The sequence below is a fragment of the Oncorhynchus mykiss genome, chromosome 20, assembly GCF_057628025.1.
Source record: "Oncorhynchus mykiss isolate SJ-2025 chromosome 20, ASM5762802v1, whole genome shotgun sequence".
NCBI lineage: Eukaryota > Metazoa > Chordata > Actinopteri > Salmoniformes > Salmonidae > Oncorhynchus > Oncorhynchus mykiss.
Window position 1 is genome coordinate 18,142,387 of NC_143041.1, and position 17,099 is coordinate 18,159,485.

General features: G+C 45.2%; 1 protein-coding gene across 7 annotated transcripts in view; it reads left to right on the top strand.

The window, feature by feature from the left end:
- The window catches only part of LOC110499014 (serine-rich coiled-coil domain-containing protein 2), an 88,149-nt gene that overhangs the window by 62,960 nt on the left and 8,090 nt on the right, over positions 1-17,099 (top strand). For 4 of the 7 annotated variants that reach the window (XM_021575811.3, XM_036955856.2, XM_036955855.2 and 1 more), the window contains exon 9: positions 1,359-1,484. In XM_021575811.3, the coding sequence (XP_021431486.3) occupies positions 1,359-1,484 (126 nt within the window). Of the gene's footprint in view, positions 1-1,358; positions 1,485-9,965; positions 10,054-11,704; positions 11,745-17,099 lie in introns of all 7 variants that reach the window. The other 3 variants (XM_021575813.3, XM_090212429.1, XM_021575814.3) reach the window with 2 other exon arrangements.

Consider the following 17,099-nt stretch of genomic DNA (forward strand, 5'->3'; position numbering starts at 1 on the left):
CTAACTAATCAATGCCCTTAATTGATCAATCAAGTGCAAGTGAAAACCGGCACCCCCTTGGCCCTCCACGGACTGAGTTTGATACCCGTGCCGTAGTGTCTCTGATGTGCATACTCTCTTTACTGTTTGTGAAAGGGTTTGCTTTTGTGAAAGCATATGGCTGTTTTAAGATGGCCATGTTGTATGGTGCTTTCAGTCCTCCCACTAGCTTTAAGAGTGGAGCGTCCGTCAGTCTCTGCTTGCATTTCCTGGAGTCTATAAGCCCTCAAGAGGCCTATAATTGTTTGCGCAGGTAATTGTATGCATGTAATCAGAACGATGAGAGTGACGTATGGGGATGAAAAGTTGTGTGTGTGTTTTAAAAAGAGCCTTGGGGTTTTGAAGAATGCTTGAAAGAGTACAAACACAAAGCTAGTCTGTCTGGTCCTAGAATAGGTAATGGGAGATGAGGGAGTCCTAAGAGATAACACTGCTACCGTACCGGTACATGATGATTTAGAGTGGCTGTGGCTTCGGCGTCTCAACTGTCCTCTGTGTGTGCCGTCTGCGTGTTAGTCTGCATCTGCTTTTCTGTGTGTGTGTGTGTGTGTGTGTGTGTCATACTCGGGCCACAGCCAAAGGCCACCCTTGCTCTCCTCTCCTCTGAGGTTGTGAGATGAAGAACATTGCAGGGTTTCATTTGTCTTCTGGGCTGTGGGGTGTTTTCTTTGGGTAATAAAAGGGCTGTTGTTGCAGGTTTGTTTCGAGTGGGGGCCAGTGGCCATTGCAGAAGTGTTCATACTGCTCATTGCTCCTGAGTGTCCCTGGCCTAAACAGAGGGCTAGAGATCGGCATAGTATGAGCGTACACAATGAAGCAGACACTCATTGCAGTTTATGGCCTTGTTACACTTCTATAAATGTTATGAAAGGTTCTGTCCTCTCACATTTAGTTTTTATGATATTTTATATGATCGCTCATATTTTATTCTAGCCCTGATTTGGGTGTTTGTTTGTCATCTTGTCCCCAACACCCTGAAGAAGTACTTCGACAGATAATTACGATTTAGGAAACTTAAACTGAGTAGTTGTAATTAAAAATGTTTATTTACACACATGCAACCAACTCAAAACACACACTGCACCGGCAACTTTTCTTGGCAACTCAATTCAGTTTGCAGCGAACCAATAGGCCTACATGATTGACCTGAATGATATTGTATTGGTATCTGTGTGTAGCTTCAACTGAATGACTCTCTTGAATAGGCGACCCCTGAAACTCTATTCGGAACTAACAAACAACACGATTGAACTGAATGACAGTGTCTATGTGAAGTTTCAACTGAATGACGTGTGTGTGTGTCTCTCTCTCTTGATTAGGCTGTTCCTGTCAAGGCCACGAGATGCCACTGCCAGCAGTACAGTCCACCTGGAAGAGATGTGGAAAGAGTGACGGTGACCTACCATGACAAGGCCACACAGACTCCACCATGGAGGGGACATGCTGTGAGTGCTGCTTCCTATATGTCTCAGAGAGAGAGAGAGCGAGTGTCCATCCCACTGTCATGTCCTGGTCATATTTACTGTTGGGCACTTGACTTTTGACCGTTTTTTTTTGTTTGTTGGATTCTCACCGTGCAAGTGTTCTCTATTCCAAGTCATAGCTCTGTAGGAGCTGTGAAACGTTTCTAGCCGTTTTAAAGCTCTATAACATATACGGTACCTTCGGCAGTATTCAGACCTATTGACTTTTCCCACATTTTGTTACAACCTTATTTAAAAATGTATTACATAGTTGTTTCCCCTCAATCTACACACAATGACAAAGCAAAAACTTCAAAGCTTAAACTGAAATATCACATTTACATTATTATTCAGACCCTTTACTCAGTACTTTGTTGATGTACCTTTGGTAGAGATTGTAGATGACGCTAAAAGCTTGGCACAGCTGTATTTGGTGTTATTCCCATTTCGCTCAGCAGAGCCTCTCAAGCTCTCAGGTTGGATGGGGAGCATTGCTGTGCAGCTATTTTCAGGTCTCTCTAAAGATGTTCGATCGGGTGTAAGTCCGGGCTCTGGCTGGGGCCACTCAAGGACATTCAGACACTTGTCCCGCAGCCACTCCTGTGTCGTCTTGGCTGTGAGGTTAGGGTTGTTGCCCTGTTGGAAGGTGAACCTTCGCCCCAGTCTGAGGTCCTGAGCTCTCTGCAGCAGGTTTTCATCAAAGATTTGCCTTTATTTGGCTTCGTTCATCATTGCCTTGATCCTGACTAGACTCCCAGTCCCTACCGCTGAAAAACATCCCCACAGCATGATGTTGCCACCACCATGCTTCACCGTAGGGATGATAACCAGGTTTCCTCCAGACGTGACGCTTGGCATTGAGGCCAAATAGTTAAATTTTGGTTTCATCAGACTTGTTTCTCTTGGTCTGAGAGTCTTTTGGTGCCTTTTGACAAACTCCAAGCGGGCTGTCATGTGCCTTTCACTGAAGAGTGGCTTCTGTCTGGCCACTCTACCATAAAGGCCCTTCTCCTCCGATTGCTCAGTTTGGCAGGGCGGCCAGCTCTGGTAAGACTTTGGTGGTTCTTCCTTTTAAGAATGATGGAGGCCACTGTGTGCTTTGACCTACAATGCTGCAGACATTTTTTGGTACCCTTTCTCAGATCTGTGCCTCAACATAATCCTGTCTTGGAGCTCTACGGACAATTTCTTTGACCTCATGGCTTGATTTTTGCTCTGACATGCACTGTCAACTCTGAGACCTTATATAGACAGATGTGCGCCTTTCCAAATCATGTCCAATCAATTGAATTTCCCTCAAGTAGACTCCAATCAAGTCGTAGAAACATCTCAAGGATGATCAATGGAAACAGGATGCAGCTGAGCTCAATTTTGAATCTCATAGCAAAGGGTCTGAATAAAAATCCCAAAACCTATTTTTACGTTGTCGTTATGCGGTATTGTCTGTAGCTTGCAGAGGATTTATTTTTATTTAATACATTTTAGAATAAGGCTGTAATGTAACAAGTCAAGGGGTCTGAATACTTTCCCGTAGGCATTGTATAACTTTATACTGTAGCTGCTGGAGGACCCCTAATAGTGACTTAGCTAGGTAGGTGTCATCTTTTTACTCTGACAGCCAGCGCTCTGGTCAAGCCAAGCAGCCAGGAGTCTCTGGACTCTGCCACTTGGACAGACAGCATGTTCCAACAGTAAGGCAGCCTGGGGGCCTGTTGGAGCAGGATGTTGCGTGGGCTGAACAATGCCAGTTTAGAGGGATGACTGGGCCCATGGGCCCCCCCCCCTTGCTCCGGTCTCCTAAGCAGGCTGCCAGTGTGTTTGGCTGCGTAGTGGCCTGCCTGTCTGGTACACTACTGCTATCTTTCTGTGTTCTCTGATGAAACGGGGCCTCAACCCTCCCTGGGCAGCATAAATCACAGGACTATCACTAATGACAAACAATAATGCATATCCAGGGGGTTAGCTGCCCTTTTAGTTTGCCTGGCCAAAATAAACAAAGGGCACCTCCAAGCCCAGCGCAAAACAAAGTAGCACCGGCAATAACATGGAAATCGCTTTTGCACGCCGCTAGCCGCCCCGTGATGGACAGGCTTGTTGGGTTAGGCAGCGGATTTAGATTTAAAAAGAAGGCTCCGCTTGAAATATGCGCTCCAGTAACGCAGCACAGGGGTCTCATTTTTACACCTTGCCAAAGGACACCAGCATATCAGCATATACCGGTGAGAGGCGCCATGAGGTGGGCGGCAGGGAGGCATGGTGCTCAATCATAGACACCCACACCCGGTGCCGGCGCACTTCTGGTCACTTTTGTATCCCGCCATGATTTGGATTCATTCACCCGCCTGCTTTGCGGTTTTGGAATAAGGTGTGGATGGGAAACTGTAGGAAATTTGGTTCGGTTCAGATTTACAGCTTGGGTTTGTACTTCACCTGAAGAAGGTAATGGACAAGTTGTACCTGGTTGTGTGCAGGGAGTGGGGTGATGGAGGGGACGGGGGGGTGGGCTTTGGTGCTGGGACTAGGGCAGGAAACATGCGTTTCCAGGGTGCAAGAGGAGATAAGAGGACGGGCGAGGCTGTGGTGGCGTTCACCAAGGCACATGCCTTACGCCACTCTAATTTGAATTCGCCAGCGTTCAGATGTTCAGACACACAAGTGCCCATCAGCAAACAGATAAGTCAGGTGCCACCGAAATGAAAGCCTTTCCTGTCGTCTTTAATTGTTTCTCCTTTGTATCTAACCGCTGCAGTTTTGTTTGAAGGGGAAACGTGATAGCCCTGACATTTCATTTTTCAGTTATGAGGGAAACGGTGACAATATTCTCCCCGCTGTCTCGAGATAAGGAAAGTGTAGCGTCTGAGCGTCAGCACACAAACAAACAATCAATCAAGCAAGCTGACAGAGGCATAATGACAGTGGCTTGAGAGTATCTCTGTCTCAAAGGCACGGGATTCCTCACACCATGCTCTCTCATAGTGCTGAACTCCAATCATAGTATTTCCAGCTCAAATCCATCTAATTGTATTTGTCACATGCTTTGTAGACAACCTGTGTGGACTAACAGGGAAATGCGGGCCCTTCCCAACAATGCAGAGAGAGAGAAAATTGTAATAACACGTAATAATACAAATAATTATAAATACAGACTAGCAGCAGTGTACGTGAAGAGTCAATGAAGATAGTTTACCAAATAGGACTATTTAGCAGAATTATGGCTAGGGGGTAGAAGCTGTTCATGGTCCTGTTGGTTCCAGACTTTTTTAGGGTCATCCGCTGACACTGCCTGGTATAGAGGTCCTGGCTGACAGGGAGCTCGGCCCCAGTGATGCACTACCCTCTGTAGCGCCTTGCGGTCGGATGCCAAGCAGTTGCCATACCAAGTGGTGATGCAGCCAGTCAAGATGCTCTCAATGTTGCAGCTGTAGAACTTTTGGGGGGATCTAAGGGCCCATGCCAAATCTTTTCAGTCCACTTAAGGGGAAGAGGTGTTGTTCCCGCTTGACGACTGTGTTGTTGTGTGTGGACCATGATAGATCCTTAGTGATGAGGATACCGAGGAACTTGAAGCTCTCAAACCGCCTTGTCAATGTGAATGGGGGTGTGCTCGGCCCTCCGTTTCCTGTAGTCCACGATCAGCTCCATTTTGTCTTGCTAATGTTGAGGGAGAGGTTGTTGTCCTGGCACCCCACTGCCAGATCTCTGATTGTCGTCGGTGGTCAGGCCTACCACCACTTCCGTATTGGGTACTTCCTGTTTGAGTTTTTGCTTGTAAGCAGGAATCCAGAGGATAGAGTTATGGTCAGATTTGCCAAATTGAGATTGAGGGAGAGCTTTGTATGCATCTCTGTGTGTGTGGAGTATAGGTGATCTAGAGTTGTTCTGCCTCTAGCTGCACAGGTTACATGCTTGAAGAAATTTGGTAAGACATATTTCAGTTTTCCTGCATTAAAATCGCCGTCCACTTGGCGCGTCGTTTTTGATTGGACAGGCATTAAGGTATTCAGTTACTGTTCGATTGAACGTTAGAATGGGAAAACTTAAGCGATTGAGTGTGTGGTATGATCATCCTGTGCCAGGCGCACCGGTTCCAGTCTCTCAGAAATGGCTGGCCTCCTGGGCTTTTCACACAACAGTGTCTAGGGTTTACGGGGAATGGCGCGACAAAGAAAAAACATCCAGTCAGTGGCAGTCCTTAGGGCGAAAACAGTTGATGTTGATGAGAATGGCATGACTCGTTCAAGGTAACAGGCGGGCCACAAATAGACAAATAACTGCGCAGTACAACAGTGTTTTGCAGAACAGTATCTCGGAATGCACAACTCGCCGGCCCTCGTCACGGACGGGCTATTGCAGCAGACGACCACACCGGGTTCCATTCCTATCAACTAAAAACAAGAAAGCGACTCAAGTGGGCAGATGATCACCAAACCTGTACAATTGAGTCCAGGAAAATCATTGCCTGGGCCGACGAATCCGGATCCTGTTGTGTCATGATGATGGCAGAGTCAGGATTTGCCGTGAGCAGCATTAGTCCATGGCCCCATTCTGCCTGGTGGCAACGGTATATGCTGCTGGTGGTGGTGTAATGGTGTGGGTAATGTTTTCCTGGCACACTTTAGGTCCCTTGATACCAATTGAGCAATGTTTCCATGCCCCAAAGAATTCAGTCTGTTCTGTAGGCAAAGGGGGGTCCAACCCGGTACTAGATGCGTGTCAGTAGCAATCTTCATTCAAATCGAGGTTAGTGATCGCTGTTCTGAAATCCAGAAGCTCTTTTCATTACAGGAAACAATGGCATAAACATTATGTACAGAAAAGTTCAGATCAGTGCAAATAAACACACAATATAACGGAATTGGCCAGGAGCCCGTAAAACGGTGGCTATACATTTCAGCCACATTCTAAAATGTGTCTTTGGTTCCCTCTGTGAAACCCGCATCCCCCCGCATCCCCGCGTGACAGGCTTGATGGACCAATGGAAATGACAAGATTGTCTTTGCGGTGTGTGTGATGTCACAAAGTCAAGTCGGTATACTGCCTATCAGGCTGTATGTATTCAGAAACGCAAGGGAAAATGTTACTCATTGTCACAGCTACACCGGTTTACCATGGTAACGGTTTTTAGAGCAATAAGGTTTTTTCTCCCTAAGAAAAGCCGATCCCTAGCGGATTAGTCACAGTCCTACTAATCAATACTGATAAATGGAACAGGCAACCGTGTCTTGGAGAAATACTGATGGTGTGTTAGAGAGAAAGAGTGACAAAAGAGGGGGAGGGTTGAGAGAGGCGACATTGTAATGAGCTCGAGAAATGATGCTGTCTATCCAGACTGCAGAGAAACTGGCATCAACCATAATGAGCACAATTGATCTGTAGTGTCAGTTCACAAATAACGCTTCCCTACCCCCCCCAAAGCAAAGGTAAACTCAACACCCAACCAATCCCCTCTCACTGAGCCTCTTGCAGCTTCAATAACAGTACCTATCACTGTCATGTCAGGTAGCTATGAGTTTAGAGGTGACTCTAGTCTACATTTCTCATCTTCCTCCCCCATGTCAAATCACTCCCTGGCAGGTGCGTCTGAACCGGTGGAGGGTGAGTGTGATTGTATTGTACAGGGAGACATCGCAGGCACCCTGTCTGGGGATGGACTGAGAGACGAGTGGCGTCACATTAGTGTGGGTGTAGCAATGGGGGAATAGGCTGGTGGCTGCACCCCATCCCAGCATATTTTCTCAGTTTGAGGCGCTGGAGAAATGTCCATCTCAACTAATCCCCCCCCCCCCCCCCCCCAGTCTCCCTGGTCCTCATGTCTGAGTGTCCTGTGTTTGAGAGTATGGTGCTCTAAGCTACAGTGCCTTCAGGAATTATTCATACCCCTTGACTTGTTCCACATGTTGTTGTTACAGCCTAAATTCAAAATGTATTACATATATATTTTTCCACCCATCTACACACAATACTCCGTAATGACAGAGTGAAATACAGAAATCTCATTTACCTAAGTATTCACACACCTCTGCTAATATGCTCCAAATTGAGCTCAGGTGCATCTAATTACCTTTGATCACCCTTGTCAATACAACTTGATGGTAGTCCACCTGTGGCACATTCAGTTGTTTGAACATGATTTAGAAAGAAACACCTGTCAATAGAAGTTCCCACAGTTGACAGTGCATGTCAGAGCAGAAACTAGACCATGAAGTCCAAGGAACTGGAGCTACCGGGCAAGAAGGACCTTGCTCCGGGAGGTGACCAAGAACCCAATGATCACTCTGACAGAACTACAGAGTTCCTAGAGTTCCTAGAGTTCCTGCCAGAAGGACAACCGTCTCTACAGCACTTTACAAATCTGGGCTTTATAGGAAATGCCAGATGGATGCCACTCCGGAGAAAAAGGCACATGACAGCATGCTTGGAGTTTGAGGCAGGTGAAGAAAAAAAAGGCGTGTGAAAGACTCTGAGAGCATAAAGGCAAAAGATTCTGAATGCAAAGCGCTATGTTTTGAGAAAATAATGCACAGCTCATCCCCCGTGTAACACCATCCCTACCGTGAAGCATGGTGGTGGTAGCAGCATGCTATAGGGGATGCTTTTCAGCAGCAGGGACTGTGAGACTGGTAAGGATAGAGGGAACAATGAATGGAGCCAAATTAAGGCAAATCATTGAGAATGTGCCTGAGTGCAAATTACCTTAAACTGGGGCAAAGATTTGCGTTCCAACAGGACAATGACCCCTAGCATTCAGTCAAAGCAATGCTGGAATGGCTTCAGAACAAGAATGTGAAAGACCTTGAGTGACCCAGCCAAAGCCCAGACTTGAATTCCATTTTTAAAAATCTGTGGAAATACTGCTATTCACCGCTGTTCCCCATCTACCTTAATAGAGCTTGAGAAAATCTGCAAGGAAGAAAGGAGAATATCCCCAATATCCCCAATTCAGATGTGCAAAGCTGATACAGACATACCCAAGACGACTCAAAGCTGTAATCGCCGCCAAAGGGGCTTATACAAAGTATCGACTCGGGTGTGAATACTTATGCAAATTAGATTTCTATACTGAAATAAAATATAAACGCAACATGTAAAGTGTTTGTTTCATGAGCTGAAATAAAAGATCCCAGAAATGTTCCATAATCACAAAAAGCGTATTTCTCAATAATGTTGTGAAAACATTTAGTTACATCCCTGTTTGTGAGCATTTCTCTGATGCCAAGATAATCCATCCACTTGACAGGTGTGGCTGATTAAACAGCATGATCATTACACAGGTGCACCTTGTGCTTGGGACAAAAGGCCACTCTAAAATGTGTAGTTTTGCCACACAACACAAAACCACAGATGTCTCAAGTTTTGAGGGAGCGTGCAATTGGCATGCTGACTGCAGGAATATCCACCAGAGCTGTTGCCAAAAAAATTGAATGTTCATTTCTCTACCATAAACCACTCCAATGTCGTTTTAGAGAATTTGGCAGTATGTCCTACCAGCCTCACAACCGCAGACCATGTGTAACCACGCCAGCCCAGGACCTCCACATCTGGCTTCTTCACCTGCGGGATCGTCTGAGACCAGCCACTCGGACAGCTGATGAAACAGAGTTTGCACAACCAAAGAATTTCTGCACAAACTGTCAGAAAACTTCAGTGAAAGTTCATCTGCGTGCTCGTCGTCCTCACCAGGGGCTTGACCTGAGCATGTTTGGAATGCTCTGAATCAACGTGTACGCGGCGTGTTCCAGTTTCCTCCAATATCCATCAACTTCACACAGACATTGAAGAGGAGTGGGACAAAACTCCACAGGCCACAATCAACAGCCTGATCAACTCTACGCGAAGGAGATTTGTTGTGCTGCATGGGGCAAATGGTGGTCATACTGACTGGTTTTCTGATCCACACCCCTACTTTTTTAAATATATTGTTTTTAAAGGTATGTGTTACCAACAGATGCAATCTGTATTCCCAGTCATGTCAAATTGTCAAATCCATAGATTAGGGCCTAATGAATTCATTTCAATTTACTGATTTCCTTATATGAACTTAACGCAGTAAAATCTCGTTGCATGTTGCGTTTTATTTTTGTTCAGTGTATATTTCATTTTCAATATATATTTTTTACTTTGTCATGTTATAGGGTATTTGTACATTTTAATTATTAATCAATTTTTAATTCAGGCTGTAAGACAACAATGGAATAAGCCAAAGGGTATAAATACCTTTCTGAAGACACTGTAGGTCTTTACTGACACACACACACACACACACACACACACACACACCAATCCATGATCCTTAGATGCCAGGACACCTCTGTTCCTCTTAAGATGCCATCCCTGTGTGTGACTGGAGACCAATCACTCACTTACCGACTCCACGGAGGGATGGCTGGGTTCGATCCTCTCTGTCTATCTCTCTGTTCTCTGGTGTGTGTTATTTCCTCTGGTGTTTGTCTTCTCTCTGCACAGGGTGTTCTGCCTGCTCCTTTCCTCTCTCCCTGGCAGCGCTCTCACCAGGGGACCCTGCGGGCATGCATGCCCCACCACAGCAGACAGAGTGAGTCCCTAACAGTGCCCCCCACCTCATCCCTACCCCTCGCCACCCATACCCTATAGAGCCTTGCATCTGTGTCCCCATGCCATTACCCTGCCTCCCTGCTTCAGTCCCTAGAGTCTTAGAGCATAATGCTGACTGGCTACACCCAGACAATCAAGCAAGTGCAAATTCTCTTTCTCCCTTCTAGTTATCATTTTCTATCCTCTCCAGTTAGCTCTCTTTTTGCTGCCTCAATTGGTCACGGATTTGTTTTCTCTGTTGCTCGCTACATGTCGGCATCGCAACCCACTTTTCTAGTTTTCAAACTGGCTGACATGTCGAAAGGCTCTTCCAGTCCGATACTTGACCTGTAGAGCAGACTTGAGACCCACAATCTGCCTTGGTAGTAATCTCTCGAGCACCCACTGTTATTGTGTAGCCATGGCATTTTCATTGTAAGAACTCTCTGAAGAGTCTTAAGTGCTCCAGTCTCCTCACTAGTCTCTTTTTAAATGTAGTCAAAGCACAGTGACGCCTACAATATGCTGAGAAATGGGTTAAGACCAAAAAGATGGACAGATTCCGTAGAAGAGAGAAAATGACGACAAAATGGAGAGCGAGAGATGGAAAAACTCTCCGTTAATTCATTCCTTTTTGCCCTTTGATCTCCATCTGTGGGACTTGGTTAGACGCCTGTCGCCAAGGACTATGGGGCCGTATCCCTCACCTCAGGCCCAAAACTTCCCCAGCCTTTGTTTCCCTCCATCCCCTCATCCCTCTCTTCATCCCTGCCCCGAATCAGCAGTTCTCTCCGTCACGCTCGACAGAGCGGTGCCTCTTTGATCCCACACATTTCAGTCGAGCGACATTCCACGCACATCTGCTAATGAGTGAATAGTTCCCTCTGTAATTGAACTCATTTTTTAATGAATTTTCTTCACCCTCCATTGGTTGAGTGATGCCATAGCTCTTTTTAGGAGCAACTGGGAACTAGAGGGAGTAACTGAAGAGGATAACTGCCAGTGACTGTGTGTGTTCTATGCATGGTAGTGTGAGTGTTCCAGGTGTTTGCGCTGTGAGTAATTGAAGACTGTCAGTGTGTCATTAGTCTCGGAAACACAGAACTAAAATTTGGAGTAATTGAGTCAGATGCTTGATTAGGTTTTGGGGGTGGAGATGTATGAGAAACGAGACTAACGAAGTCTCCACCCCCCCTTAAAGTAAACTCTCAGCCAAAGCATGGGCCAAATGTCAACTCACCCCTCCGAACTTCGAAAGACACAAACACCCCTGCCGAAATTGTGATTTTGCCCAAATGATCAGTGACAAAGTTCCTTGTTAGTCTTTGTATCCCACACTCTGTTGAAAGATGCTACAATACCTGCCTCTGTCCACGAGAGATCAGTGTGTCATTGAACGGCACAGAACACGTCTATTTCTTAATGAACATGCTTGTGTGTGTGTATGGTACACATGTACCAAACATGCCTCAGTCTCTTTGTGTAGTAAAACATACCTGTGTGTGATCAATCAATTAATGAAGAATGGACTGATGACCCTCATCCATTCTGGACTCCTCCATCAACCTAACCTAAATCACTCTCCTCCTATTTCTCTCCCTTCTTCCTTGTTGTTTCTCTCCCTCTGCCTCTCCCACACTGACCTTGGCAAGGAGTGGAACAGCTTGTGCATTACATCAGCGATACAGCGTGGTACAGTACCCTTTCATATTTCTCCCAAACCATCCCTCTTTCCTTTTCTCTGTTCCCTCCATCTATCCCATCTGCATGATGAGGAATGCCTGGTTCTGGTCTGATGATGCCCGTATCTATCCTTTGTCTGGTGTTGTTTTCCCTCCCTGGTGCAGTTTGACCTTACAGTTCACCTGTGTTTGACAGGCTGCTTCTTTCCCATTGTGTTTCTATCAGGTCACCCTGCATCGCCTGCACTCTGACAACAATTCACATCTTCCTTCCTACATTCTTCACCCTCCTCCTATGCTCTCTCTCACGCGCTATCTCCCTTTCTCCCTCTTTTCTCCCCGAGCCACTCCACCTCTCCCCCGACAGGTCTGGTTTTGCATCGACCACCTTTCTATATTTACTTTGTAGTTATTTAGCAGCTGCTTCTTTCCAGAGCAATTTATAATTCAGTCAGATTAGTTAATATTTTTTTTGCCAGAAAAGCAGACTACCTACAGCAACTGATTTGACTCAATCAGTCAAATGTATTTATAAAGCCCTTTTTACATCAGCAGATGTCACAAAGTGCTTACACAGAAACCCAGCCTAAAACACCAAAGAGCAAACAATGCAGATGTAGAAGCACGGTGGCTAGGAAAAACTCCCTAGAAAGGCAGGAACCCAGGAAGAAACCTAGAGATTAAAACAGAACATGGCCATTAAGGCTAGATCATTCTTCAAGATGTTCAACCGCTTATAGATGACCAGCAGGGTCAAATAATAATCTGTGGTTATCGAGGGTGCAACAGGTCAGCACCTCAGGAGTAAATGTCAGTTGGCTTTTCAAAGCCGATCATTCAGCGGTCGAGACAGCAGGTGGTGTGTGTGTGTGTGAGAGAGAGACTCTCTCAACAGCAGGTCCGGTGAAAGGTCAGGGTTCCATAGCCGCAGGCAGAACAGCAGAAACTGGATCAGCAACACGACCAGATGGACTGGGGATGGGGACAGCCAGGTGCCTTGAGGCCAGGTAGTCCTGAGGCATTGTCCTAGGGCTCAAGTTCACTGGAAGGGAAGAGAGGGAGCATACTTAAAATCACACAGGACACCAGATAAGACAGGCGAAATACACCAGACAGGGCCAACCAGGCAGGATATAACCCCACCCATTTTTCCAAAGCACAGCCCCCACACCACTAGAGGGATATCAACAGACCACTAACTTACTACCCTGAGAAAAGGCGGAGTATAGCCCATTAAGATCTCCCCCACCACACGAGCCCGATGGGGGTGCAAGACCGTATAGGAAGATAACATCAGTGACTCAACCCACTTAAGTGGAGTGTAGCGAATAAAGCCTGGCAAGACGTGATGTATCCTGCCTAGGGAAGGCATGGGAGAGCACCAGCAAGCCAGTGACTCAGCCCCCGTAGTAGTGTCAGAGGCAGAGAATCCAAGTGGAGAGAGGGGAGCAGGGCAGGCAAAGACGGCAAGGGTGGTTCATCACTCCAGTGCCTTGCCGTTCACCTTCGCACCCCTGGGCTAGAATACACTCAATCATAGGACCTACTGAAGAGATGAGTCTTCAGTAAAAACTTCAAGGTTGAGACTAAGTAAAACCTTAATCAGCCCTAGCCTTAACAGGATGCCAAGGCTAGCACTGGAGTAATAGGATACCTTTTGGGCAGTTCTAATCAATATTCTAGCATCCGTATTTAGCACTAACTGAAGTTTATTTAGTGCTTTATCCGGGTAGCCGGAAAGTAGAGCATTGCAGTTGTCTAATCGTGAAGTGAGAAAATCATGGGTGAGCTTTTCTGCGTCATTTTTAGTTGTTTTTTTTTGCAATGTTATAAAGATGGGGGAAAAAGCTACTCTTGAAATATTTGTGATGTGTTTGTCAAAAGCGAGATCAGGGTGCAGAGTTAACACTGAGATCCTTCAGGGTGTATTTAAAAAAAAAAAAAAAAAAAGACTACAACCAAAGAGATTGTCAGATCAAACAGCAGATCTCTTTTGTCCGAATATAATAATAAAATGTGCCGCCATCCATGTGTCTGAAACGCCATGTTTCATCGAAATGTACAGTTGTGTGTCATCTGCACAGCAGTGAAAGTTGACATTGTGTTTCCAAATGACCTCATCAAAAGCTGGCATAATATTGAAAACAATAGTGGTCCTAAAATGCAACCTTGAGGAACACTGAAGCTTGTCAGAGGACAAACCATCCACAGAGACAAACTGATATATTTGCGACCAGATACGATCTAAACCAGGCAAGAACTTGTCCGCATAAACAAATTATTTGAACATATCTCTATGGCCTTCATTGGCAATAAAATTCTTTGCATGGTTCCATGTTATTTTTGTGGTGAATGCATGGGAAGTTGATAGATGGAACCGATCCACAAATGTATATTCTTTCCCCCATGTCTCGTCATCCGTCAGACTCCATTATGGTCTGAAAGTGTATTTTCCCCCTCTCCTTTTTATTATAATTTTAATTAGTATTGAAGTCCTGTGTGCTCGTTGGAAATTGCTTGTGGGTATCCATTGTCATTATTCGAATGTGTTTGGAGTCAATTCAGACGTGCAAGAATTAAAATAAAATTAGCGGAGCTGAGCAGTATTTGCAACCTCAGTGATCGGGTGGAGAGGTGATGAATGCAGAGAGCGAGATGGTGGGAGTGGATGAGTGGAAAGCTCTGGTTTGGCAGTAGAGCGGTACTATCCATCCCCCCACCCACCCACGCATGCACTTGTGTCCCTCTCTGGCTTTGAGGGGAAGGCAAGGTGATTCCCTCCTTGAAACACCTGCTGGGCTTTATAAACCAGGCTCCCCTTCTCTCCATTGCTGCGATGGGCTCAAGAAAGCTGTGTCACCTGTCGTTAGCTGCCACTCCCTAATCCCCTTGAGTTGTCATCCATTATTTATGAAGCCTCGTTCCAGGGGCCAGATCCCTCCCCCCTTTCAGTCAGTCTGCAGACTACTAAAGGGGCCAGGGGCCCCTCTACTCTCAGGTCCCGAACCCTGCTGACTGAACCTGTCCCTGCTGTCCCTGACTGTCTGGACTCTAGGGGAAAATGTTTTTCCTGTTGAAATAGCCCCAGGACCATCAAAGCAGCATTGACATTAAAGCCAGAGATCGGCCCAATACATAACATAAGGGGGAGTGTGGTGTGTAAATGATTCTAAGCACAGTGCCAGAGGATGGGCTAGGTCCAGTGGCAGTTAGCCTTCACATTTTAAGAGTGTTGAGCCAGTAACAGAAATGTCGCCGGTTCAAATCCCGTTGCGAATCTCTGTGCCCTTGAGCAAGGCACTTAATCTCAATTTCTCCTGTAAATCACTCTGGATAAAACTGTGCTAAATTATTTAAATATAAAATGGGCAAGGTGGTGTAGTACAAAGCGGCGGCCAGCGGGTGGCAGTGTGGACTACTGAATTCATCTCCATAGTCAATGAATCGTGGTAATAAGTTGGACTGGTAAGGCTAAACTTTGAGGCATCTGATCTGCTGAGATGTCGAAGCTCAAAGCTATACATGTGAATATTTATGTACACAGATCACTGTGCAACAGATCAAAAAGAATAACTACATTTACAGTGCCTTCAGAAAGTATTCATACCCCTTGACTTTTTCCACATTTTGTTGTTATAGCAGGAATTTTTGTTTCTTTCACCCATCTACACACAATACTCCATAAGAAAATGTTTAGAAATGTTTGCACTTTATTGAAAATTAAATAGATATTTACACTTAACAAAAATATAAATGCAACAATTTCAAAGATTTTACTCACTTAGTTGATATACGGAAAAAAGTCAATTGAAATACATTTATTAGGCCCTAATCTATGGATTTCACATGACTGGAAATACAGATATGCATCTATTGGTCACAGATACCTTTAAAAAAAGAAAGTTAGACGTGTGGATCAGACCACTATTTCCCTCATGCAGCGTGACATATCCTTCGCATCCTGCAGCGTGACACGTCTCCTTCGCATAGAGTTGATCAGGCTGTTGACTGGAATGTCCAACTCTTCAATGGCTGTGCGAAGTTTCTGGATATTGTCGTGAACTGGAACACTCGGTCGTACACGTCGATCCAGAACATCCCAAACATGCTCAATTGGTGACATGTCTGGTGAGTATGCAGGCTGTGGAAGAAATGGGACACTTCCAGGAAGTGTGTACAGATTGTGACATGGGGCCGTGCATTATCACGACAATGGGCCTCAGGATCTCATCATGGTGTCTCTGTGCATTTAAATTGTCATAGATGAAAGGCAAATGTGTTCGTTGTCCGTAGCTTGTGGCACTCTTTTCACAATGTTGACATAAGCAAACCGCTGGCCCACACAACGCTATACACGTGCTCTGCGGTTGTTTGGCCGATTGTCCGTACTGCCAAAATCTCTAAAAATAAGTTGGAGGCGGCTTATGGTAGAGACATTAAATTATTTGGCAATCGCTCTGGTGAACATTCCTGCAGTCAGCATGCCAATTGCAAGCTCCCTCAGGACTTGAGACATCGGTGTAATTTTGTTGTGACAAAATTGCACATTTTAGTGGCCTTTTATTGTAACCAACATAAGGTGCACCTGTGTAATGATCACACTGTTTAATCAGCTTCTTGATATGCCACACCTGTCAGGTGGAAGGATTATCTTGACAAAGGACAAATGTGCATATGGAAGATTTCTGGGACCTTTTTATTTCAGGTCATCAAACATGGAACCAACACTTTGCATGTTGCGTTCTATATTTTGTTCAGTGTAATTTACATAAGTATTCACACACCTGAGTCAATACATGTTAGAATCACATTTGGCAGTGATTACAGCTGTGAGTCTTTCTGGGTAAGTCTCTAAGAGCTTCCCACACCTGGATTGTACAATATTTGCCCTTTTTTTTCTTCTTCAAGCTCTGTGAAACCACTTTCAAGTCTTGCATTAGATTTTCAAGCTGATTTAAGTCAAAACTGTAACTCAGCCACTCAGGAACATTCACTGCCTTCTTGGTAAGCAACTCCAGTGTAAATTTGGCCTTGTGTTCTAGGTTAATGTCCTGCTGAAAGGCGAATTCATCTCCCAGTGTCTGGTGGAAAGCAGACTGAACCAGGTTTTTGCCAGTGCTTAGATCCATTAACTCCCCACTCCTTAATGATTACAAGCATACCCATAACATGATGCAGCCACCACTATGCTTGAAATCATGTATGGTATGGTACTCAGTAATGTGTTGTATTTAATTTGTCCCAAACAACCCTTTTTATTCAGGAACATTTTGTCAGTATTACTTTAGTGCTTTGTTGTAAACAGGATGCATGTTTTGGAATATTTTCATTACGTTCAGGCTTCCTTCTATTCACTCCTTCAATT